Source organism: Sebastes fasciatus, chromosome 13 (assembly GCF_043250625.1).
Source record: "Sebastes fasciatus isolate fSebFas1 chromosome 13, fSebFas1.pri, whole genome shotgun sequence".
NCBI classification, from domain to species: Eukaryota; Metazoa; Chordata; class Actinopteri; order Perciformes; family Sebastidae; genus Sebastes; species Sebastes fasciatus.
In genome coordinates, this window is record NC_133807.1 from 32,398,820 (window position 1) to 32,419,731 (window position 20,912).

Genomic DNA, 20,912 nt, shown 5'->3' on the forward strand with positions numbered 1-20,912 from the left:
GAAGTTGTAGTTTTATTTTGTCTAAACCTAAAGAAGTTGTAGTTTTGTTACCTAAACCTAAAGAAGTTTGTGTTCAAAACGTGATGTTTCATTCAGCTTTACATGTTAGAATGTGTTGCTTTTAAATTTCCCTTTCACAACACAGTAGGTGTAGTAGGCCCATAATGATCCAGATCTATGGTGCTTATAGCGACTGATAACTTCTATGTAACGGCCTGATAACAGACGAATCGGGTGCAGTGTGAGTGTTACAGTGAGTTTCTGCTAATGCCTCTGTCCTCTCTCTCCTCCCCTCTCTCTCTCTTTTCACTCTCTTTGACTGATAGGAAGTGAAGTTTTGTCGTCTCCTCTCACGTTTCACTACCTGTACTTTTTGTCTTTCGCTCAAAGCCGATCCATCATTCGTTCTTTTTTTTCCCCTCTCCCATCTCCCTGCCACCACGGCTGCTCCGCTCGCTCTCCTCCACTGCATCCTTTCCTTTCCTCCCTCTAATTGGCCGCTTCCGCCTTTTTGGCACCACTAATTTAAAGCATTTGTTTGAAGTTTTTGGAGGATACTTTGCAGAACATCCTGACAGCTGCAAGTCTTGTTTAGTTGGTAATTGTTGGCAGTAGGAAGTGAAGTCTGTCTGCATATGTGTTATGATTCCTGAGTGTGTGCGTGTGTGTGTGTGTGCGTGTGTGTGTGTGTGCGTGTGTGTGTGTGTGTGTGTGTGTGTGTGTGTGTGTGTGTGTGTGTGTGTGTGTGTGTGTGTGTGTGTGTGTGTGTGTGTGTGTGTGTGTGTGTGTGTGTGCGCCCTGGGGGCTCAATCTGCCTACCTCATACCTTTTTGACTGTCTGGTAATAAATGTGTGAATTGATCTGTATCCTGAGTCCCTACGGGCAGACTCAACACACACACACACACACACATGCACAAGTACACACTGAGAACTAGGAACTAAATTGAGCTCATAAGGAAGCCTAATCTATTTAGATTGTTTTTCTTCACACTTGGACAATACATTGCATTTTTCTCATTATGTGCTGAATGTATTTTTCATCCGTGGTCTTCCAAAAAAAACAAAACCTGATTAATCCGTCTATAATTTTAGAATATAGAAAATAGGGGTGTAAGAAAATATCGATACACAAGAGTATCACGATATTATATGTTGTGATACTGTATATATTCTCCAAAACACTATTGGTTTTTGATTAACCTCTTAAAAATCCCAGTAGGAAACACAGAGATATCGTAGCTTCAGAGAGAGAGACGTCACTTACGCCACTTTAGTGTGTGTCGTCTTTCCAATGACGTATTTTCACAGTCTGATACTTCAGCAGTTTTACAACAAACTGAGACTTTTGTGACCGTCTCACTCCGTTGATTACCGTTCATATTTTTGTGTCTAAAATGTCTAAATTTTTTTTTTTTAAATCCGAAAAATGTCTAAAAAAAAAAAAAAAAGAAGGTGAGGAAAAACTGTCATGTCCATTTTTTAAAGGGGTCCCCTGACCTTTGACCTCCAGATGTGTGAATGTAAATGGGTTCTATGGGTACCTACGAGTCTCCCCTTTACAGACCACTTTATGATAATCACATGCAGTTTGGGGCAAGTCATAGTCAAGTCAGCACACTGACACACTGACAGCTGTTGTTGCCTGTTGGGCTGCAGTTTGGAGCATATTCTTTTATGCTAATAAAGACAATAAAGTTTGCAAATAATCACGATGAACTTTTTTAATCGATTGACAGCCTTAATTATTTTTCAGGCTGTCGGTCCTGATTTCCACTCTGATTGATCACTGAACTCAAATTTTATTTATTTATTTTATTTATTTGTTTTGTAATAGGGAAAAGAATAAGGAAAAATAACATACAGTACATAAACAAAACAAATAAATTGCACTACATAAAAATAAATAAATAAAACCATGCAGTTGTTTGCATGCAGTATTATAATATATATGCAGTATATTGAACCGTTATCATAATACATATCGCATCGCCAGATTCTTGCCAATACACAACCCCTAATGGAAAATCTGGTCATTTATAACAATAACTTTTTGACTACAGTACGTATCTTCACTCTGCATCGTTTTTACTTTTTACATTGTCTGGGTGTGTGTTTGTGCATGTGCTGAAATCTATCTGTCTGTCCTCCCACAGTGTTCTTACATAGAGGTGGAGGAACACTGAGGTCATTCTAGGAAGAGAGGAATCTACATTTCCCTCTCTCTCTCTCTTTCTGTCTCTCTCTCTCTCTCTCTCTCTCCGTCTCTCTCTTCCTGTTTCACAATTGCACAGAAAATATTTTGACCACTGGTACGTAGAAAGTCTCTAAGACAATCTTATATTCCATCACGTTTTATGGCTAACATGTTACCAAGTGAATAAATGTGAATGTCTAGCGACTGGATAGTGCTGGGGGGAGGAACGGGTCACCCAATAGCAGCTGAAGAAGACAAGCTTCACTGTTCACAGATTGTAAATTGATCCCTGAGAATCTGATGAATGCATCGTGCCAGCTGTTTTTTGATATACTGCAGATAGGTGCCCTTGTAACATATATGGCAATTGAGAAATGGAAGCAAAATCAATATGGAAACACGCTGCTGTGTAGCAACTAGGGCATAAATCACAATAGAAACGTTGGTAGCAATAGCTGTTGTTGTTATGCTGTCTTTAATAGGGCTGGGACGATTCACCTATCTCGCATGTATGTAGTCAGAGATGTCCTGAAGTCAAATATATCAGTCATTGTCAGGAATTATTCATTACATTTATATTTATTACATTTATTATCCAGCAACCCAAAAATCAAAGAATAAAGACATTTCCCTCACAGATTAGTGGTGTTTTCTTTTTAATTTATAAGGGACATGTAATGTTTTATACTTCTGGTGAATATAATCCATCAGTCTGATTTCCATAGATGTATTTTGTATATACAGTTCCCTTTGTTAACACCTTATTTTGAAAAGCGGACGTAGTCCCACGTGTCTACTTCCTCTAACTTCTCCAAGGTGGTCTCTAGCTCTCCCGTCAGCTCCGTTCTCTTTATCCATCCATGGTCAGCTCCATCGGGGCCGTTTCAATGCAGAGAACACAAATGTCAGTATCTGGGTGCTCTACAGTCGTAACGTCGGCCCATTTGACCACGGAGGTTTGGACCGCAATGTTACCGCGATATGATAACGTTTCCTGTCCGTGACAGAGTTAGCATGCAGCTTTAGCTCTGCTCTGTCTAGCTCTGCTTTTCCTGTTAAGTGTTTCCATCCTTTACTGGATGTGTAGTGTTTACCACGCTGGATTTAACATGGGAGGGTGCAGGTCGTATCCACGCTGACCCTCCAACGTTTTAGACTCTCTGAGGTTTGTTTTGGTTGACGGATACGGAACAGATATGACGTCACGTTACTCAGACTACCACAATAAAAACTTCCTTCTTCCTCCTCATAGACTCAAATGAAGCAAATACATCGATTCTGGCATTAAAACATCGATTTCAAAACTGGAAAATCTGATATATGTAAATAAACATCCTGGATCTTGTGTGCGTCTGTCTGCTCATCCATATTTACTGCATGCACATTGAGTAGAAGATCATATTTTTCATTTTTCTTTGTGTCTCTCTCTCTCCCTCTCTCTCTCTCTCTCTCTCTCTCTCTCTCCTTTCCTTCTGCATTTCTGTCGTTCCCCTTTTCTCCTAGCTGTGCATTCTGGCTCTGTTGAATAATTCAGTTTCAGTTGCTGGCTAGTTTGGACGTGTGTGTGTTTGTGTTAGGTGTGTGTCTTTGAGAATGCATATGTCTGCGGGTGTGTGTGTGTGTGTGTGTGTGTGTGTGTGTGTGTGTGTGTGTGTGAGGGGTGCAGTGACGTGGGGCGTAGCTATTTTTGGGATTCGGATACGTGGAGAGAGCGAGAAATCTAGAGAGAGGAGGGAGGGAGAGAGTCTGTGATGGATTGATTTTTTCATGCCCGTGTTCTTTAGTCACGTGCTGCGGCTGTTACTAGACAAACCCTGCTGGAAACCGGCGCTCTACCTGCAGGGCGTGCTGGCACGCGCGCACACACACACACACACACACACACACACACACACACACACACACACACACTTGCATGTACACGTACACTTTGGCAGTAAAAAGCAAGCAAAGTACATAATCAGCAAGCAGCGTCGGATATACAAACACTCATACTAGCACACCTGCACCGCCTTCTGGACATACAGCTCATGTAAGAAAAATGTCACATGATGCTCTGATACTCTTAGCACAGCCCACGGCGCACACACACACACACACACACACACACACCACCACCGTCAGCATCTTGCACAAAGTGACAACTCGGCTATATATGTGGGTGGTGAGGGAGAGGCAGTGGCAGGGGTGAGATAGAGACACAACATATGCCGTTATGGATAAACAGGCAGCAGCAGTGGGCGACTGTAAAGACGATACACACACTGGCTGGTTGATGCTAAATCAGACTGAGAGAGGCCAAGCAGGGCTAAACTGGCCTTCCAGCACTCCCATTTTGTTTGGCAACGCAGTCGAACGCGGTGCCAAAGTGGGATAAATGTACAATCATTACATTTTGTTTTGTTTTGCATGGGCATGACTGTGTTTTGATCCCAGTTCTGGTTATGATTTTTAGTCACAGTGTTGAATGCAACAGCAAAAATTATTCGAATAGTAATCGACTAATTCCCAGTGATTTGCAAATCGTATTTTTGCTAGGAATGCACATCCCTAGTAATTTCTACTTAGGATGTAGATATTTTTAAGATTTCTGGCTGTAGCTTTGAAAAACAATAACACATAGACATTCATATTTTACATGAAAACTATTGCTGTCCAAGTAAACCACATAATAACGTGTTAACACAAATTCGTTTTAATGGCACTAATTTCTTTAACACAATCGATCTTCCGGAGGTTGTAGCGGGAAATATGAAACTAAAAAACCTGAGGACTCCATTAATACGAATGTCATACTAGCTTGTTGGGAAGGATGTTAAATAATGCTCCAAACTTATGGAGGAAACCAAAATATGGAGGCACAATCATTTACATCTGTGCTTTATTTGTATGTTTCTGTACACCTGATGATAACGCGTTAATGCAAATTAGTTTCAACACCAATAATTTCTTTAACGTATAAATGCAACTTGTGTTTTTTGGGTTGTAGCGGGCTCACTTTTAAAGCTAGAGTGAAGATACTGGCAAACATATGAAACTACAAAACCTGATGAATCCATCGGTACCAACCATGTCATACTAGCTTATCTAGGAGGAGGTTAAATAACGCTCCAAACTTGTGCTAAATTTTACCGAGAAAAACCTGTCATGTCCATTTTCAAAGGGTCCCTTGACCTCTGACCTCCAGATCAGTGAATGTAAATGGGTTCTATGGGTACCCACGAGTCTCCCCTTTACAGACGTGCCCACTTTATGATAATCACATGCAGTTTAGGGCAGTACCTGTGAGGGTTTCTGGACAATATCTGTCATTGTTTTGTGTTGTTAATTGATTTACAATAATAAATATATACATACATTTGCATTAAGCAGAATATTTGTCCACTCCCATGTTGATAAAAGGATTAAATACTTGACAAATCTCCCTTTAAGGTTCATTTAGAACAGATACAAAATTTGGAATTAATTTGTGATTAATCATGGACAATGAAATTGTGATCAGATATTTGAATCGATTAATGAAAACGTTGCCAAATGTGAAATATGAAGGGAGACTTTCAGCCGTGATTCGTATAAGATTCTATTTAAAATGTACGATGCAGGAACAAAATGAGACGCTTCAACCGTGTCTCTTATCTTTTATGGCTGCTGATTATCCAAATAATTAGATGGGTCTCAACCACAGTGCTTAATCCCATTCATTTTATCAAATCAGTGCTTCTGAGGGAAAAGTGACAAGAAAATGAAGTAATCATTTGAGCCGTTCTTCCAGTGCTCTGCTGCATAATGTAACAGGACAGAGAGGGAGAGGAAGGGAGGGCAGAGGAATGAGGGGTATTAAGACACTGACGGAGAAAAGGAGAGGCTACTAAGTTCAACTTCATCCTTCTTCTTAAAAACAACACGAAACATTAACGAGCAAGGAACATTCATAAATCATATATTTTTTAACGTGATATAACTAAAGCTGGGCATACACTGTCTTGTATGTAGTGTATATTGAATTTAGACATGTTGTTGTGTACTTCCTGCTCCTACGGTACGAGTAGATCGTTTGCGATGTGAAGCCAAAGCTCACGATTTATGTTCTCACACTGTAAATTGCAATTCACTGAAATTCGGTCCGACTCTAAAATGAGTTGTGAGGCTCAAATTTTTTTATCGTGACATCACTAGTGGCTCCATTATTTTTCACATTTGCAAAGCCAGACTCTGAAGTTAACTTTATAAAATATGGATTATGATGACAAACAGTAAACAAATAACAAGCGGGGTTTATCAGAAGTCAACGGAGCAGATCTAGTCAGTGTCAGAGTGAGAACGGCCCACATGCTTGGTTTTATTAATAGGGAGGCTGGCACCTTCCCAAAGGGTAGCAGCTGGTCTGGACTCTATTGGCAGACTAGTGGAGTGTAAGAAAGTGAAGTCGAGTGTTGGTATGTGTGTGTGTTTGTGTGTACAGTCAGTGCATGTATGAAAATATGTGCTTGAACGGCGATATGGCACGTGCATGGACAGGGAAGGGAGAGAGGCGGGGCTGTGTAGGACAGTAGGGATGGACATCAGGGCTGGGCGGTAAACCGGGTTCATCACCGTCACCAGGGTCACGTTCCGCCACGACATTTTGCAAAACCGTCATTACTGTGATAAACACACACACGTTTTGGTTTAGCACACACACACATGACGGAGATACATCACCCGATAAACTACGTCACACCCACACAGGATGTCTTTGGTTACGTACAGGCGACCGCCGTTCGTCGCGGAACCTTTTACTTTTCATTCAGTGCCCATATTAACAGGTCAGAGCCGCCACACAGACCGGGTGAGTGGAGAAAAGCTGGTCCACCGTAACAACCCACCTTCAGAGGCGGAGCCGGAGTTCCAGGATACAGGAAGACGGCTCCGGTCTCTCCAGCTCGCTTGAGCGGAGCGGAGGAGTTGTAGTTTAGTAGCATTTATTCACCAACAAGTACACACACTGCTCCACCTACGTTCACAGCTAGAACGCCACCAACAACCTCACACTCACCGCCAACACACACACACGGTCTGTCGGACACTTGCTAACGTTACGCCTGACAGACACACAGCTGACAACCTGCTAAACTAAACTAAATGTGTGGTGGAGACTTTTACTGGGAAAGTGGCTGCATGTCCGCGACACTACACGCAGCATCATAGCTGCTAAGTTAACGCTCCAGGACGGGTGAACTGGAGACTCAGTTGTCTGTTGTCCTCATACACTGCATGCGAGGCACTAATCTTGCCGGTTAACGGTTAATAATCGGTTAACGAGGGTCGGTTAGCATCCCTACATGATATACATTTTTGGTCATATATCGCCCCCCCTAGTGGACATTTTGACATGAGTGTCCTGTTGCGGTTGTGTGCATGTTTTCACAATGCTGACAGATTTAAGGACTTCCGATTGTGAGATATATATATATATATATATAAATGCACATATGCTCATGTGGCGTTGCAGTCATTTTCTGGCACACATGCATACTGTATGTGACAGTATGATGTATAGTCTCCCGCCCACTCTCTTCCTTTCACCCCCCCCCTCCCGTTATACGTGTGTTCTGCCACTAACCTACTTTCGACAGAGCACACACACCGCTCAGAAGAAGAAGAAGAAAATACCGCAATACTCTCACACCCCTCTGTCATTCTCCTGCTTTATCCCTCATTCAGCACTCCTATGCTCTTCGTCTCTGCCCTTCTCTCTTCCTCGCTGTTGTTTTCCTCCCTCTGCTACCTCCTCCTCCTCCTCCTCCCCTTCTCTCCTCACTTTTATTCCTCACCACTCTCTCTTTTCAATCATGTCTGTGCCCACAGGACACTCTTTCTTTCTTTCTTTCTATCTATATTTCTCTCTTTCATTTAGCCCTTCATATATTTCCCAATCTTTTCTTTTCTTTTTGTCATCCCCCAGCTCTCATACTCCCTGCCTCTCGCTGTCTGCGTGTGTTTTGCGTTTGCTGACGCGGCATCTCATTCGATATTGAATGGAGATGGCATGCTGGAGATAGGGATGATTGATGGGTCGGCCTCGGTGAGAGAAAGGTGGACCGAGGAGAGATGGGAAGGAGAGATGTGGAGGGAGACGGAGAAACAAGAGCCGACAGTTTGAGTTTTTAAACAATCCTTTATTCAGATCAAATTTGTTCTGTGTTCACGATGATTTGCAACAAAACATAAACATGTTAATGTACAAATTAGGGCTGCACTATGTTGGAAAAAAACTGACATTGCATTATTTTTTTTCTGCTATATATACTGTATATATATTGCAATATGAAAAAATACAGGAATATTCACCCTACCCCTTCTGTTAGCTACATTTCAAAGTTAAATGCTTCAATCTGGTGCACTTTGAGAGCAAAAATTAGCAACGATAAAAGCTAGATAATCAATTTTATGCTCTTAATTTAATCATAAACGCATTGGTTGTATAGATAATATCTATGCCCAAAAGTGAAGCTCGATCGCCGGCTGGTGGCTGTTAGTTTAGGAAGCGCTTGATTTGATATGCAGCAGAGATTTCTATGAGCAGAACGCACATTTCAAACGTCAGTATCGCAGGCGATCATGTTCCATGAATTTTTGGGAGCCACAATCATGATAGCGATACGGATGCACCGATACCACTGAGTACAAGTACATGTACTTACATTTGGGTACTTTTAAAAGTCAATATAGCAGTTGATCATGTTCATGTAATTGTGGGAAGCCAAAATTGTGATCATGATTAATATTTGATTAATTGTTGGGCCCCAACCTCGGCCCTCTATCCAGTTTTTCTGTCCTGCTTAAATAGATTTGCAGATTTTGCTTGACCAAAAACAAAATTCAGCAGTCGCCCTTTTTTCTTCTTTTTTTTTTAACCATAAGAAAAACCAAATATGAACATCGTTCAGTGCAATGCTCCCCGAAAGACGTCAATAATGCACTAAGTGTTCCAAATAAAGGCATTAATCTAGGATGATGTACAAAACAAGCAAAAGGGACAACCATCTGAGACTGTAGGATTTAACACTGCAACAATACCATGCAAGATGCGCCATTGTAAAATCACCAGTACTTCTGGTGAATGGTGATTTATAGAGCATGCTCCATACAGGTTTGAACTCAGGTAGCACCTTTAAATGACCTCTCCATGGTGTGTCTACTCTGTCTTTAAGTTTGTCCTTAATTAACGTCCTGACACGCCCCTGATGAAGTGTTTTCCCGGTCCCACAGTCCATACTTTGCCCATCCACATCCGGCAGGAGGACTCAATCTTTCACAGTCTGCAGGAAGAGATAGAGGAATATATAAGAGGAGATGGGGATATAAAAGCAGAGAAGGAGAGAGGAGAAGGCTTAGCAGGGCAGGTAGAGAGAGAAATATATCAGTGAGAAACAGGCAAGGGGCTTTACTGAGGAAGAGGAGGAGAGAGCGAACATGAAGACGAGGTGATGGACAAGGTGAAGAAAAGGCCAGCAGAAGTGTGCGTATGTGTGCGTATGTGTGCGTATGTGTGCGTATGTGTGCGTATGTGTGCGTGCGTCATTTGGCTCCATGGTGTACTTTTAGGGCCTCACTTCCCCTTTCTTTTGGCGAGACATCTCCATACGACCTACTACTGTCCCCATTACAGTGTATACACACTCACACCTGATAATAAAAAGCAAGCAGCACCGCGGGTCGAGTGAGAAACACAGGAGGAGGAGGAGGTGAAATAGAGAGAGAGACTGAGGACGAAGAAAATATTAGAAAGATGAACATATTCTCCCTCACCCTCTGAATCTTCCCCCCTGCTATTAACTCTGTCCTGCTGCTATTTATAACCACCGAGGAAGAAGGAAGAGGAGATTCATTATTGAATGGTTTATGGCCGAGTGAGTCATTTATTCATATTCTGAATTTGTATATCAGGACTCCAGACTAACTTTTTCATTTAGGTGCACCAGCACATTATATACTGTAGGTGCACACACATTTTTTTTTTGTGAGGAAGTTAAACAGGTCACAATTCCCTCTCTGTTATCTATTTTATATTGCTGTGAAAACATCTCCTTCAAACAATTGGATTTATTCAAGTTTCTTGAGATGACATTTGAACACATCATAATAAGAATTTACCTTCGTGCAATACTCATTTTTACTGAATAGAGCGTGAACGCATCATAATGCATGGCACCTCCCGTTAAGTTGGTATCAGAGTAGCGTATATAATGTGTTCGTTTTGAGGGCCGGAAACCGGTGTAACGGGCACCGTAGCAATTTTGCCAGACGAACCGGTGCGACCAATGAAAATATTTGGTTGCATATGCGACCAAAATGGTTGCACTCTGGAGCCCTGTATATATGTTAGTAATGTGCATTCCAAGCAAAAATACTAATCGAAAATCACTCGGAACTTTAAACCAGGTGCGGCGGCCTCGCCCTGGTCACCCTGGTCGCCCTGGTCACCCTGGTCGCCCTGGTCGCCCACGTTTTACCGGTAGTAACGTTACTACCAGGCAGCGCCTGCAACGGCTAATACAATGGACATATACACTCACCAGCCACTTTATTAGGCACACCAGTTCAATTGTTTGTTAACACAAATAGCTAATCAGCCAATCACATGGCAGTAACTCAATGCATTTAGGCATCTGGACGTGGTGAAGACGACTTGCTGAAGTTCAAACCGAGCATCAGAATGGGGAAGAAAGGGGATTTAAGTGACTTTGAACGTGGCATGGTTGTTGGTGCCAGACGGGCTGGTCTGAGTATTAAACTGCTGTTCTACTGGGATTTTCACGCACAACCATCTCTAGGGTTTACAGAGAATGGTCCCAACAAGAGAACATATCCAGTGAGCGGCAGTTGTGTGGACGGAAATGCCTTGTTGATGTCAGAGGTCAGAGGAGAATGGGCCGAGTGGTTGGAGATGATAGAAAGGCAACAGTAACTCAAATAACTCGTTACAACCAAGGTATGCAGAATAGCATCTCTGAACGCACAACACGTCCAACCTTGAAGCAGATGGGCTACAGCAGCAGAAGACCACCCGGTACTAGCAAGGTGTACCTAATAAAGTGGCTGGTGAGTGTATATGTTATAAGACAGGACGAATAGTCGCAAAAACTATTTGATTTTTTAATAACTTAACGACTATTTAAAAATGTTTAAATCATGACCCATCCCTAATATATATATAGATATATATAGACATATATATATATCTATATATATGTGCGTATGCAGGGGGAATATTTAAGAAGACTATGAGGATAATATTTCACACATTCATATAGACACAGACACACACACACGCTGCCAAGTGTACAGAGGGAGCAAATCATATGGCACCTTGAAACATAACGCAGGGACAAAATGTACCAAATGACCATCATGGAGGGACACATCGAACAGTCGTCCCTCATGAGGAACGTCTCTAATATACAACACCCCTTTGCCCCTTTGTCCCCGTGTTTCTATATCAGTCTCTCTCCCGCCTCCCTCTCTCTTTCTCCCTTTATTCAGTCACCTCCACCCTGCCTTCTCACAGCCCAGCACATACACACACACATACACATACACACACGCATACATATATATATACATATTTATATACATGCACACGCTCACACACCGCTGGGGGGGTTAGGGAGGCTAATTGAGTGGTGCCCTGGGTGTTCTAGTAAATGTGCGTGTGTGAGTAAAGAGCGGTCAAACAGATGATCACAAACACACACACACACACACACACACACACACACACACACACACACACACACACACACACACACACACCCTATGGCAATCCGTTTTAACATTTAATAGCTAGACAGGATATTCATTACAGATATCTGCAACGTCATTTTGCCTCTAATTCAAGATATCTGTAATTCTATTTTGACTAGTACGATTCAAACTACTTTTGCCATTCATGTGTACGGGGTTTCTCGTTATGGATATCCACAACTGAATTATGACTAGTCAGAATGATGTTGTAGATATCTCTAACTGGAGTTAGGGATAGTCTAAATGTAATTACAGATATCAGGAATTAGAGTTGTGACGAGGTGAAATGACGTTGCAGATATCAGCCGTACGGGTTTATAAAGTGTGTCTGGAGACAATAAATCTACAACACGCTGTAAATTTCTAACTCAACTCTCTAGTGAACATTACAGCTCTCGTTGGCCACAGATTCCTCGATGATGAGCTCTTTTTCTATTTCACGTCATTTTCTACCTATCTGATCCACAGCGGTCCCCGAACCACTCGTCTCACAGCCGGCTGCAACATAGAGACCGATGTTATTATGCGTCCAGCTCGGAGGACTAAAGGCTCGTTGTGATTAAAATGAGGTTATATAGCTCGTCGTCTACCTCACTAGAGCCCTCGTTGGTGTTTTAACAACTTATGAGTTATTGATCCGGGAAGTTTGAATCTGTGAATATCTTTCACACTTTACCGAAGTTAGCAAAAGCTTCTTCTAACACTGTTCAGATGCTTTGTTGGGTTCCATATCCAATGAGAAGCCTTGATGAGCAACGTCATGACAACAACTCTGACTAGTCATAATGAGGTTTGAGATATCTGTAACTGTTATTTAGGATAGTCAGAACTGAACTACAGATATCTCTAACTGTTGTTTGGACTAGGGACAATGACGTTATAGATATCTGGAATAAGAACTCTGACTAGTCACAATGTAATAACAGATATATGTAATGTTCATTCCTGATAGTCAAGCTTAGCTATTAAATGTTAAAACCGCATGAAACATTGTGGGCTTGGACCAGGCTAGAGCAGCTCCCCTTGATCATGACTGGAGGAAACAAACATACACACAGGCATGTCACACGTGCACACACATGATGTAGGTTTCCATAAATAGCCTCTTCTTCCGTTCAGACTCTTTGCCGTTCAGTTTTTCCCTCCCTCCTCCTCCCTACTACCGAGGGAACGGCTTCTCCCACAGGAGGAAGAGGTGAAGAAGAGGAGAAAGACTAGAATAGAGTACAGTAGAGTAGAAGAGAATTGGGAAGGAGTGGTTTTGTTTGATTGGAAAGTCCAGTAATGTTTTTTTATTCCTACTTAGATGCCCATGATAATCACACATACTCATTATTATGTGAATGCTGTAATGCAGCTTTTTGGACTCTAACTACTTCTGCATACTTTCAGCTACAGAAACCGTTCAACTATCAAAATATTCAGCTCTTTAAGGAGATTAATGCTTACATTGAACTTTTTGGTACCATATAGAATATTAAGCGTTTTTCACATTGTAGACAATTTTCAAATCCTCTTAAACATACTGCTCCCGCGTACTCCCATCTACAGACATCATTTAAACTTTAAACGGGTTACAATCAATTTGAACTATTAAACTTACATTTAGATTTTTACAGTTTTTGAATGATCTTCATGCATTTTCAGCTTATTTAAACTGTTATCTACAGATTCATACTCCATTCAAACCTTCAAATATTTCACATCCTTCGTACATTATTGGTATTATGCAACTTTTAAATCCAGCGATGTAGCGTAGCGTCGGCTTTTCAAAAACCTTTGAAAAGCCCCACCCACCCCCCGCTCAGTTTTCACATTAGTAAAGTTGTTCCGTATCCGAGTAGACCTGCGTCATCATCTACGTGTATTTGTTTATGTTGAGATCAGCTGTTATTAGTGACAGAGCATCATAAAACACTTCATTCAAACTGGACAGAAACAAAATCAAACTCAACAAAACCGTCGTTGTTAGTCTTTCCAACATTCACCAACTCACCCCGTCTCTTTCTCTCTCTGCCCACTGAGCAGCTGAGCGTCTCTCGTTCTTCACAGACAGACCATTAAATTAGTTAAATAAAATAACAAACATCACTCAACCCATCGCCTATTCTTTATATTTTAAGGATTCTCTCGCCGGCCTTCCTGCTGTATCATCCACGACCGCACAGTTCAGAGGATGAGATCGGCGTATGATGTGCACAGATACAGACATACAGTAGATATGAAACAGTTTTATATGTGTACAGATTTCAGAGGAGACCGGCGGCGTTGAAAAAAGCCTGACCTTTTACAACTACTCGCTTAACTTACATTAACCAGCGGTCCACTTCCGTGTTCCGGGATGGTCGGCTTTCACACCTGATGCGAACCGTACCCGAACCGAACCCGAGTACACATGAACCGTACTCCAGACCACCTTTTCAAGTGGACTCGAGGTCCCTGATGTGAAAGCACCCTTAAAATAGTCCACATCTTTTATATGTTATTGGTATTATTCCATATGAACTAAACCCATTCCCACTTTTCCATCTATTCCTACTACTTCACCTTCTTCTTACAACATCTAAACCAGCGTTACAGCGTAGCGTTACAGAGTAGCGTTACAACGTAGCGTTACAGCGTTACAGCGTTACAGCGTTACAGCGTAGCGTTACAGCGTTACAGCGTAGCGTTACAGAGTAGCGTTACAGAGTAGCGTTACAGCGTAGCGTTAAAGCGTAGCATTACAGCGTTACAGCGTTACAGCGTAGCGTTACAGAGTAGCGTTACAGAGTAGCGTTACAGCGTAGCGTTACAGCGTAGCGTTACAGCGTTACAGCGTAGCGTTACAGCGTTACAGCGTTACAGCGTTACAGCGTAGCGTTACAGCGTAGCGTTAAAGCGTAGCATTACAGCGTTACAGCGTTACAGCGTAGCGTTACAGCGTAGCGTTACAGAGTAGCGTTACAGAGTAGCGTTACAGCGTAGCGTTAAAGCGTAGCGTTACAGCGTTACAGCGTTACAGCGTAGCGTTACAGCGTTACAGCGTTACAGCATAGCGTTACAGCGTTACAGCGTAGCGTTACAGCGTAGTGTCAGCTCTTCTGCGTCCGGCATTCACACCGCAAATTCCTTCAGAAATTGCTCTTGTAGTAATAATTATGGAATTGAAACTCCTTTCCTCTCACTCATTCATCTCCTTCACACATTTGCTCTCGCATTCTTTCCCCTGGTTACTCACTCTTCTCTTTTAAATCTAACTATTCATCTTGTAACCTTAACGAGACAGCGAGATTGATTTAAGAAGACCACCGGAGTGTGTGTGTGTGTGTGTGTCACAATTAGATGTACAGTGACACACTCCCTCTTTCTTTTTATTTCTCTCTCTCTCTCTCTCTCTCTCTCTCTCTCTCTCTCTCTCTCTCTCTCTCTCTCTCTCTGAACTAGCCCTCAGATGTTATGTACATAGAGCCAAACGGTGATGTCACAATGAATCTCCCTCAGTGTGTCCAGGCACGCTGTTACACACTAACACTTTAATATAGCCTCGGTCTGTGTGTGTGTGTGTGTTTGTTTGTTTTGTTTGTCTGTGTGGGTGGTGTGTTACCAGAACATACACTTAGCATATTTAACTGACTCATAATGATGACTTGTGGATCTGTGTGTGTGTGTGTGTGTGTGTGTGTGTGTGTGTGTGTGTGTGTGTGTGTGTGTGTGTGTGTGTGTGTGTGTGTGTGTGTGTGTGTGTGTGTGTGTTTGTGTGTAAACAGGCAGCAATAGCAGCGAGAGGCCAGACAGACAGTATCGCTCCATTTGAGCTTTAGGCCCGAGGCCTGTACTACCAAGTGAGTCAAACATACCCAGGGTATCTTCTCCTTATCTGGCTTCACTAACCCGAACAACAGAGAGATCCCGCTAAGCCACGCTGGCTATCAACTCGGTAAATCAAGCCAGGGTTTCTCCATCTGGGGGCGGGGCTTACTGCATCTGACCAATCACATTCATGGACCGGTCTACTGTCAGCAGAGCGGCACATTATACAAACTATAATATTAGACACATACAAAGAAGTTAAAGCTGCCAAATGCAGGAAGGACAGCTGGCAGAAGAAACAAATGACCGATGTGTGAATGTGAATGTTCGTAGACCGCTACCAGACGGAAAGTCACGTGAAAAGTTGCCGTGGACTTTGGTGAAGTGGCGCTCGACGTTACATCTCCTACCGACTGACATGCTCACACACACAAAACTCTGTTTCCCATTCCTCATGAAAATAGTATGTTTCTTGCCTTTTCTTGGCCTTCTTTCAGCTGCGTCTCGACTCCGGCGTTGTGAAACGGACTTGAGAGCAAGTAAAAATAAATAAACATAAAAACATAATTCAAAGCAGTAAACACCCGCAGCATAACTCCAGCTGTTCTTCCTGCATCTGTCAGTTTAAACTGTGTTGTTTTTAGTCTGGATTATGACGGTAACTTCTTCATATGTGTGTGATATTATCATCCGATCCGCCCACCGAGCTCTGATTGGTCAGTAGGCGGTGCTTTTATAGGAGTTGATCTCTTATCTGGAACATAACCACTGCTCCTGAAGGAGCAGGTCAGGTGTTCAGCATCAGTTACCATGGCGATCTACCCCGGTAAAGAAGTGAACCAATCAAAACCATGAAGGGTTAAACCCTGAAGTTACCTCGCTGACCCCAAATCCTGCTGCGTAGTCCAGGCCTCTGATGTCACACTGTATTCAAATTGTACATTTATTATTATCATAAATCATACATTTGACCTTATTTACCTTTAACATGGTGATATTATGTTATATATGCTTTTCATGTCCTGCCTCCATGACACATGTTCTGATTGCATCTAGCTTCTGCTTTCCATGGACACATTCTTGTAAATGCAGAAACTAGATGATAGAAACTCCCCATGGAGTAAATATTCTGATTAGATGTTTGTGGTATTTTGCTGCACACATGTAGCATATCAGTTAGGTAAATGTTTATGTAGGTTATGTCGTGTTTTTTAACTAATGAAAGTCAAAACTGCTCTCAGAGCTGCCCAAGTGTTTTTATCTTCACAGTGCACGACAAAATAATTGGCCGTGCATGCAACTTTAAGTCTGTTCTTTAAAATCAATAAATAATCAGTCACATCTCTCAGAAGATCTTAATCCATTTATAAATAGTACAGAGTAGTAATGAATCCATGTTGTAGCTCTGTGTCATCGTTCTCTTAGTACGGAGAGCTGCTTATTGACATTTTCTGGATGTGAGATTGTTGACAGGAATGACTCATGTGCATGCTAAATTAAAACGCTGACTGCAAGCAGGCCTTTTCAACAGAGTAATGTTGATATGATGCAAACAAATGTGTGAAGACAGGTGCAGAGATCTAATAATGTTTACTTCAGACTAATATATAATCATATCACCTTTTGTTGGGAAGATATAGCACATTATGTCACGTTGAGCTGTATATTTTAAAAATGTTGTATATTTATTAGGATAGAAACTGTTTCAGTGTTTATTCCTTGACCGACCTTCCTCACTCCATTTGAGTGGATGATTCTTGCCACAATCATCGCCAACTGCATCGTCTTGGCTCTGGAGCAACATTTACCCGATGGCGACAAGACGCCGCTGTCTGAGCGTCTGGTGAGTGAACCAGGCAGTGATACAGTACTGTGTGTGAGCCACATGTAAACATGATTACATCCAGGTGACGGTTGTGACTCCGTATTGATTTGTACGTCGGTGGAGATGCATGCAGCTACTCAGCTACTGAAAGAGGCATTTTATACACCTTGAAAACAATGTAAATGATCCAGATGTTCTGCGCACTGCAACACATTATAAAAATACACATTCTCCAATATACCAAAGGAATATTCACTATATACTGTACACACAATATTTATGAAATCACAATGAAAGGTATATCCTGTGTATGCAGTTATTTTTAAAGATTTATTTATATTTGCAAAAGGCTTATTTTAAAATTCAATTCCAGCGTGTATCAACTTTTATTTTTTTGTTTTTAAAACAAATATTGAAACCAGAAAAATAAAATAAGAATCTAATAATTATAGAAAGAAAATATTGTATTGATTTATTATTGATAATGAACCTATCCTTGTATCAAATATACTTTAACTACATAATCAAAATAATGATTATAATAATGAGTAAATGAAAAAAATATAAAAATATAAGATACATTCAAAGTAATAATTAAAATAATAAAGAAAATAAATACATATTGAATAAAATGTATATGAATAATAAACCAACATATCTAGCGCACATACACGTTTATGAATCTGAACGCGTCAGTAGCAATCATCGTTTGAAGAAATAATAAGTTGATGCATTTATGAAAATGCTTTTTGTGAACACAAACTCACTATATATATATATAAAATATATATTCATTATATACTGTACACAACATATTTATGACATCACTGAGTCACAAGGAAATATGCTAAAGTTATATCCTGTGTATGAAGTTATTTTTAATATTTTATTTTTATTATTTATATTAATTCTGTGTATCAACATTTCTTTTTTGTTTTTAAAACAAATATTGAAACCAGAAAAGTGAAATAAAATAATGTAAGAAAATAATAATTATAAAAAAAAGAAATGTGGTAATGATATATTATTGATAATGAACCTACCCTTGTATGAAATATACTTTAACTACATAATCATTATTATAATTATTATAATAATGAGTAAATGAAAATATAAAAATATAATATACATTCAATAATAAAGAAAAATGAATAGAAAATAAATAAATACATATCGAATAAAATGTATATAAATAATTAACACGCATACCTACGTGTACATATAAATCTTAACGCGTCAGTAGCAATCATTGTTTGAAGAAATTATAATAAATTGACACATTTATGAAACTGCTTTTTTGTGAACACAAACTCCTCTTTGTTTCCATCCCTCTTAACCTTCCTTTCTCCCTTCATTTCCCCCCTCGCGTCCTTTAATCTGTCTCTCTCTCTCTCTCTCCTCAGGATGATACTGAGCCGTATTTCATAGGCATCTTTTGTTTTGAGTCTGGGATAAAGATCCTGGCGCTTGGATTTGCCTTTCACAAGAACTCCTATCTGAGGAACGGATGGAATGTCATGGACTTCGTGGTGGTGCTCACAGGGTGAGTGGCGAGCCGAGCCGAGCCGAGCCGAGCACACACCTATTACAAACACACACAAACATGCACATAGGGGTGAAACGGCACATTGTTCATGTAAGGGAATCAGGGAGAAATTAATGATGGATATAAACAAGTAAACACAACGATTAATGGCAAATACATACACCGTTTATTAGAAAATAATAAAAAAGTGCAACTTCAGGAGCCGCTGCTTCAGTTCTCAAGATACAAGGCAGTGTAATATTTAACAAAAAATAAAATAAACCAACTTCTATTGAAGTTAAATGAACAGTGGTTTAACCTGCTTCTGTTCTCATTTTCAATACAAATGGAGCAGTAATATTGACGTCTCAGTATGTACATGGAAAGATTGCTTGTGTTGCCGTTGTATTTTATCTGGCCTTTGCAAGGACATCTCTCTTTTTGCAAAGCCAAAATGGACCTCAAACGCGACTTGAAACCTCCAGTTCGTCTGGCTCTTCCTCGTCATCAGCCATGCTTCGTTTTGTTGTCATCTTTCTCTGATTGGCGCTGCTGGTGCATGTTGATGACATCATACACAGGGAGAGTGAACCGGAGTAACGTTTAGCATTTTTTTACTATTAAAAGAGCTAAAAAATACGTCCATATAAAGTTTGTCGTCCTTAAATACAAGGTGCAAATTCTTAGTATCGGTACAATCGATTATTTACCTTGCAAATGGATTTTAGATCGATGAAGGACAACTTGCCGAGTACCTATCGATGTAGTTTGATCATAGGAATATAAATCGAGGTAGTAGATTAATCGTTACACCTCTACATGCAAAAATGCACACACAGCTATGAAAAGGGTCAGAATAAGATGTGTTTTATTCTTTTCTTATTCAACTAAAACTGGAGAAAAGGAAGTAGTTTGTCTCGTGTTGTTAGTGTGTGTGTGTGTGTGTGTGTGTGTGTTGGCGAGTGTGTCCTCTCGCTGCTCCTCCGCCCTAATGAATGGCCCCATTCTGGGCAAGGCAGCAGTCAGATCACAGAGCAGAACTGCAGGCAGCCGGCAGCCCGGGTAGTGAACAAATGTCACCACAATATACACAGAGAGAGAGGAGGTGGGGGGGCGAGGGAAGGGAGGGAGGCATTGAATAGAAGGTATGAAAGGAGGATGTGCAGGTATTCATAGGTGTTGGTTGGAGCTAAATCAGTGGGAACGAATGGAAAGAGACAAATGAAGATTGCAAGAAGTGAAGGAAAACAAGAAAGGGAGGGAAAAACTCTCCCCTTCAAAGAAAAGCAAAGGTTTGCAGTACAATTACTCCGACATAAAAGACATTTTAACAGCAGAACGTGGACCAGGTATAAAGACACTGAAAATGTTGGTAGTTTTAGACGCCAAGTGCCATTCTAAAAAAATCCTTTGGAAAGAGAGGAAAGGGTTAAACGATCACCTCATGAGCAAAGTGTTGCATCGTCTGCCATGAAATTTATTATGAGAAGGTGAAAGCAAGGGGTAAAGGGAAGAAATGGGATGCAGCCTGAGGAATGTGATAGAAAAGCTGATGACTCAGTCACGTGGGAAAGAACGACAGCCAATAGAGAACCAAGCTGACTGAAGAAGGAAGTACAACCACCGTCGTCATGGCGGCCGCGGCTAATGCGCTGATGCAAAACGTGAAGCATAAAGTAGTAGTGAGATGGAGCTCAGAAATGGTGCGGTGTCGGTGCTGGTTGCTGAGGCGAGAGTGGTCGGTGCTGGTGGACGGTGCACCTCTGCAACACGTCTATCCGTTCTCC

The 20,912-nt window shown here is 41.1% G+C and overlaps 1 protein-coding gene across 16 annotated transcripts in view; it reads left to right on the forward strand.

Moving 5' to 3' along the window:
- cacna1aa (calcium channel, voltage-dependent, P/Q type, alpha 1A subunit, a) overlaps positions 1–20,912 on the forward strand; it is a 138,121-nt gene that overhangs the window by 17,742 nt on the left and 99,467 nt on the right. For all 16 annotated transcript variants that reach the window (XR_012596825.1, XM_074657000.1, XM_074656997.1 and 13 more), the window contains exons 2-3: positions 17,512–17,618; positions 19,004–19,143. Coding sequence is in view for 15 of the 16 variants with exons in the window: in XM_074657000.1 (XP_074513101.1) it covers positions 17,512–17,618; positions 19,004–19,143 (247 nt within the window). In the remaining variant the exon portion in view is untranslated. The remainder of the gene's footprint in view (positions 1–17,511; positions 17,619–19,003; positions 19,144–20,912) is intronic.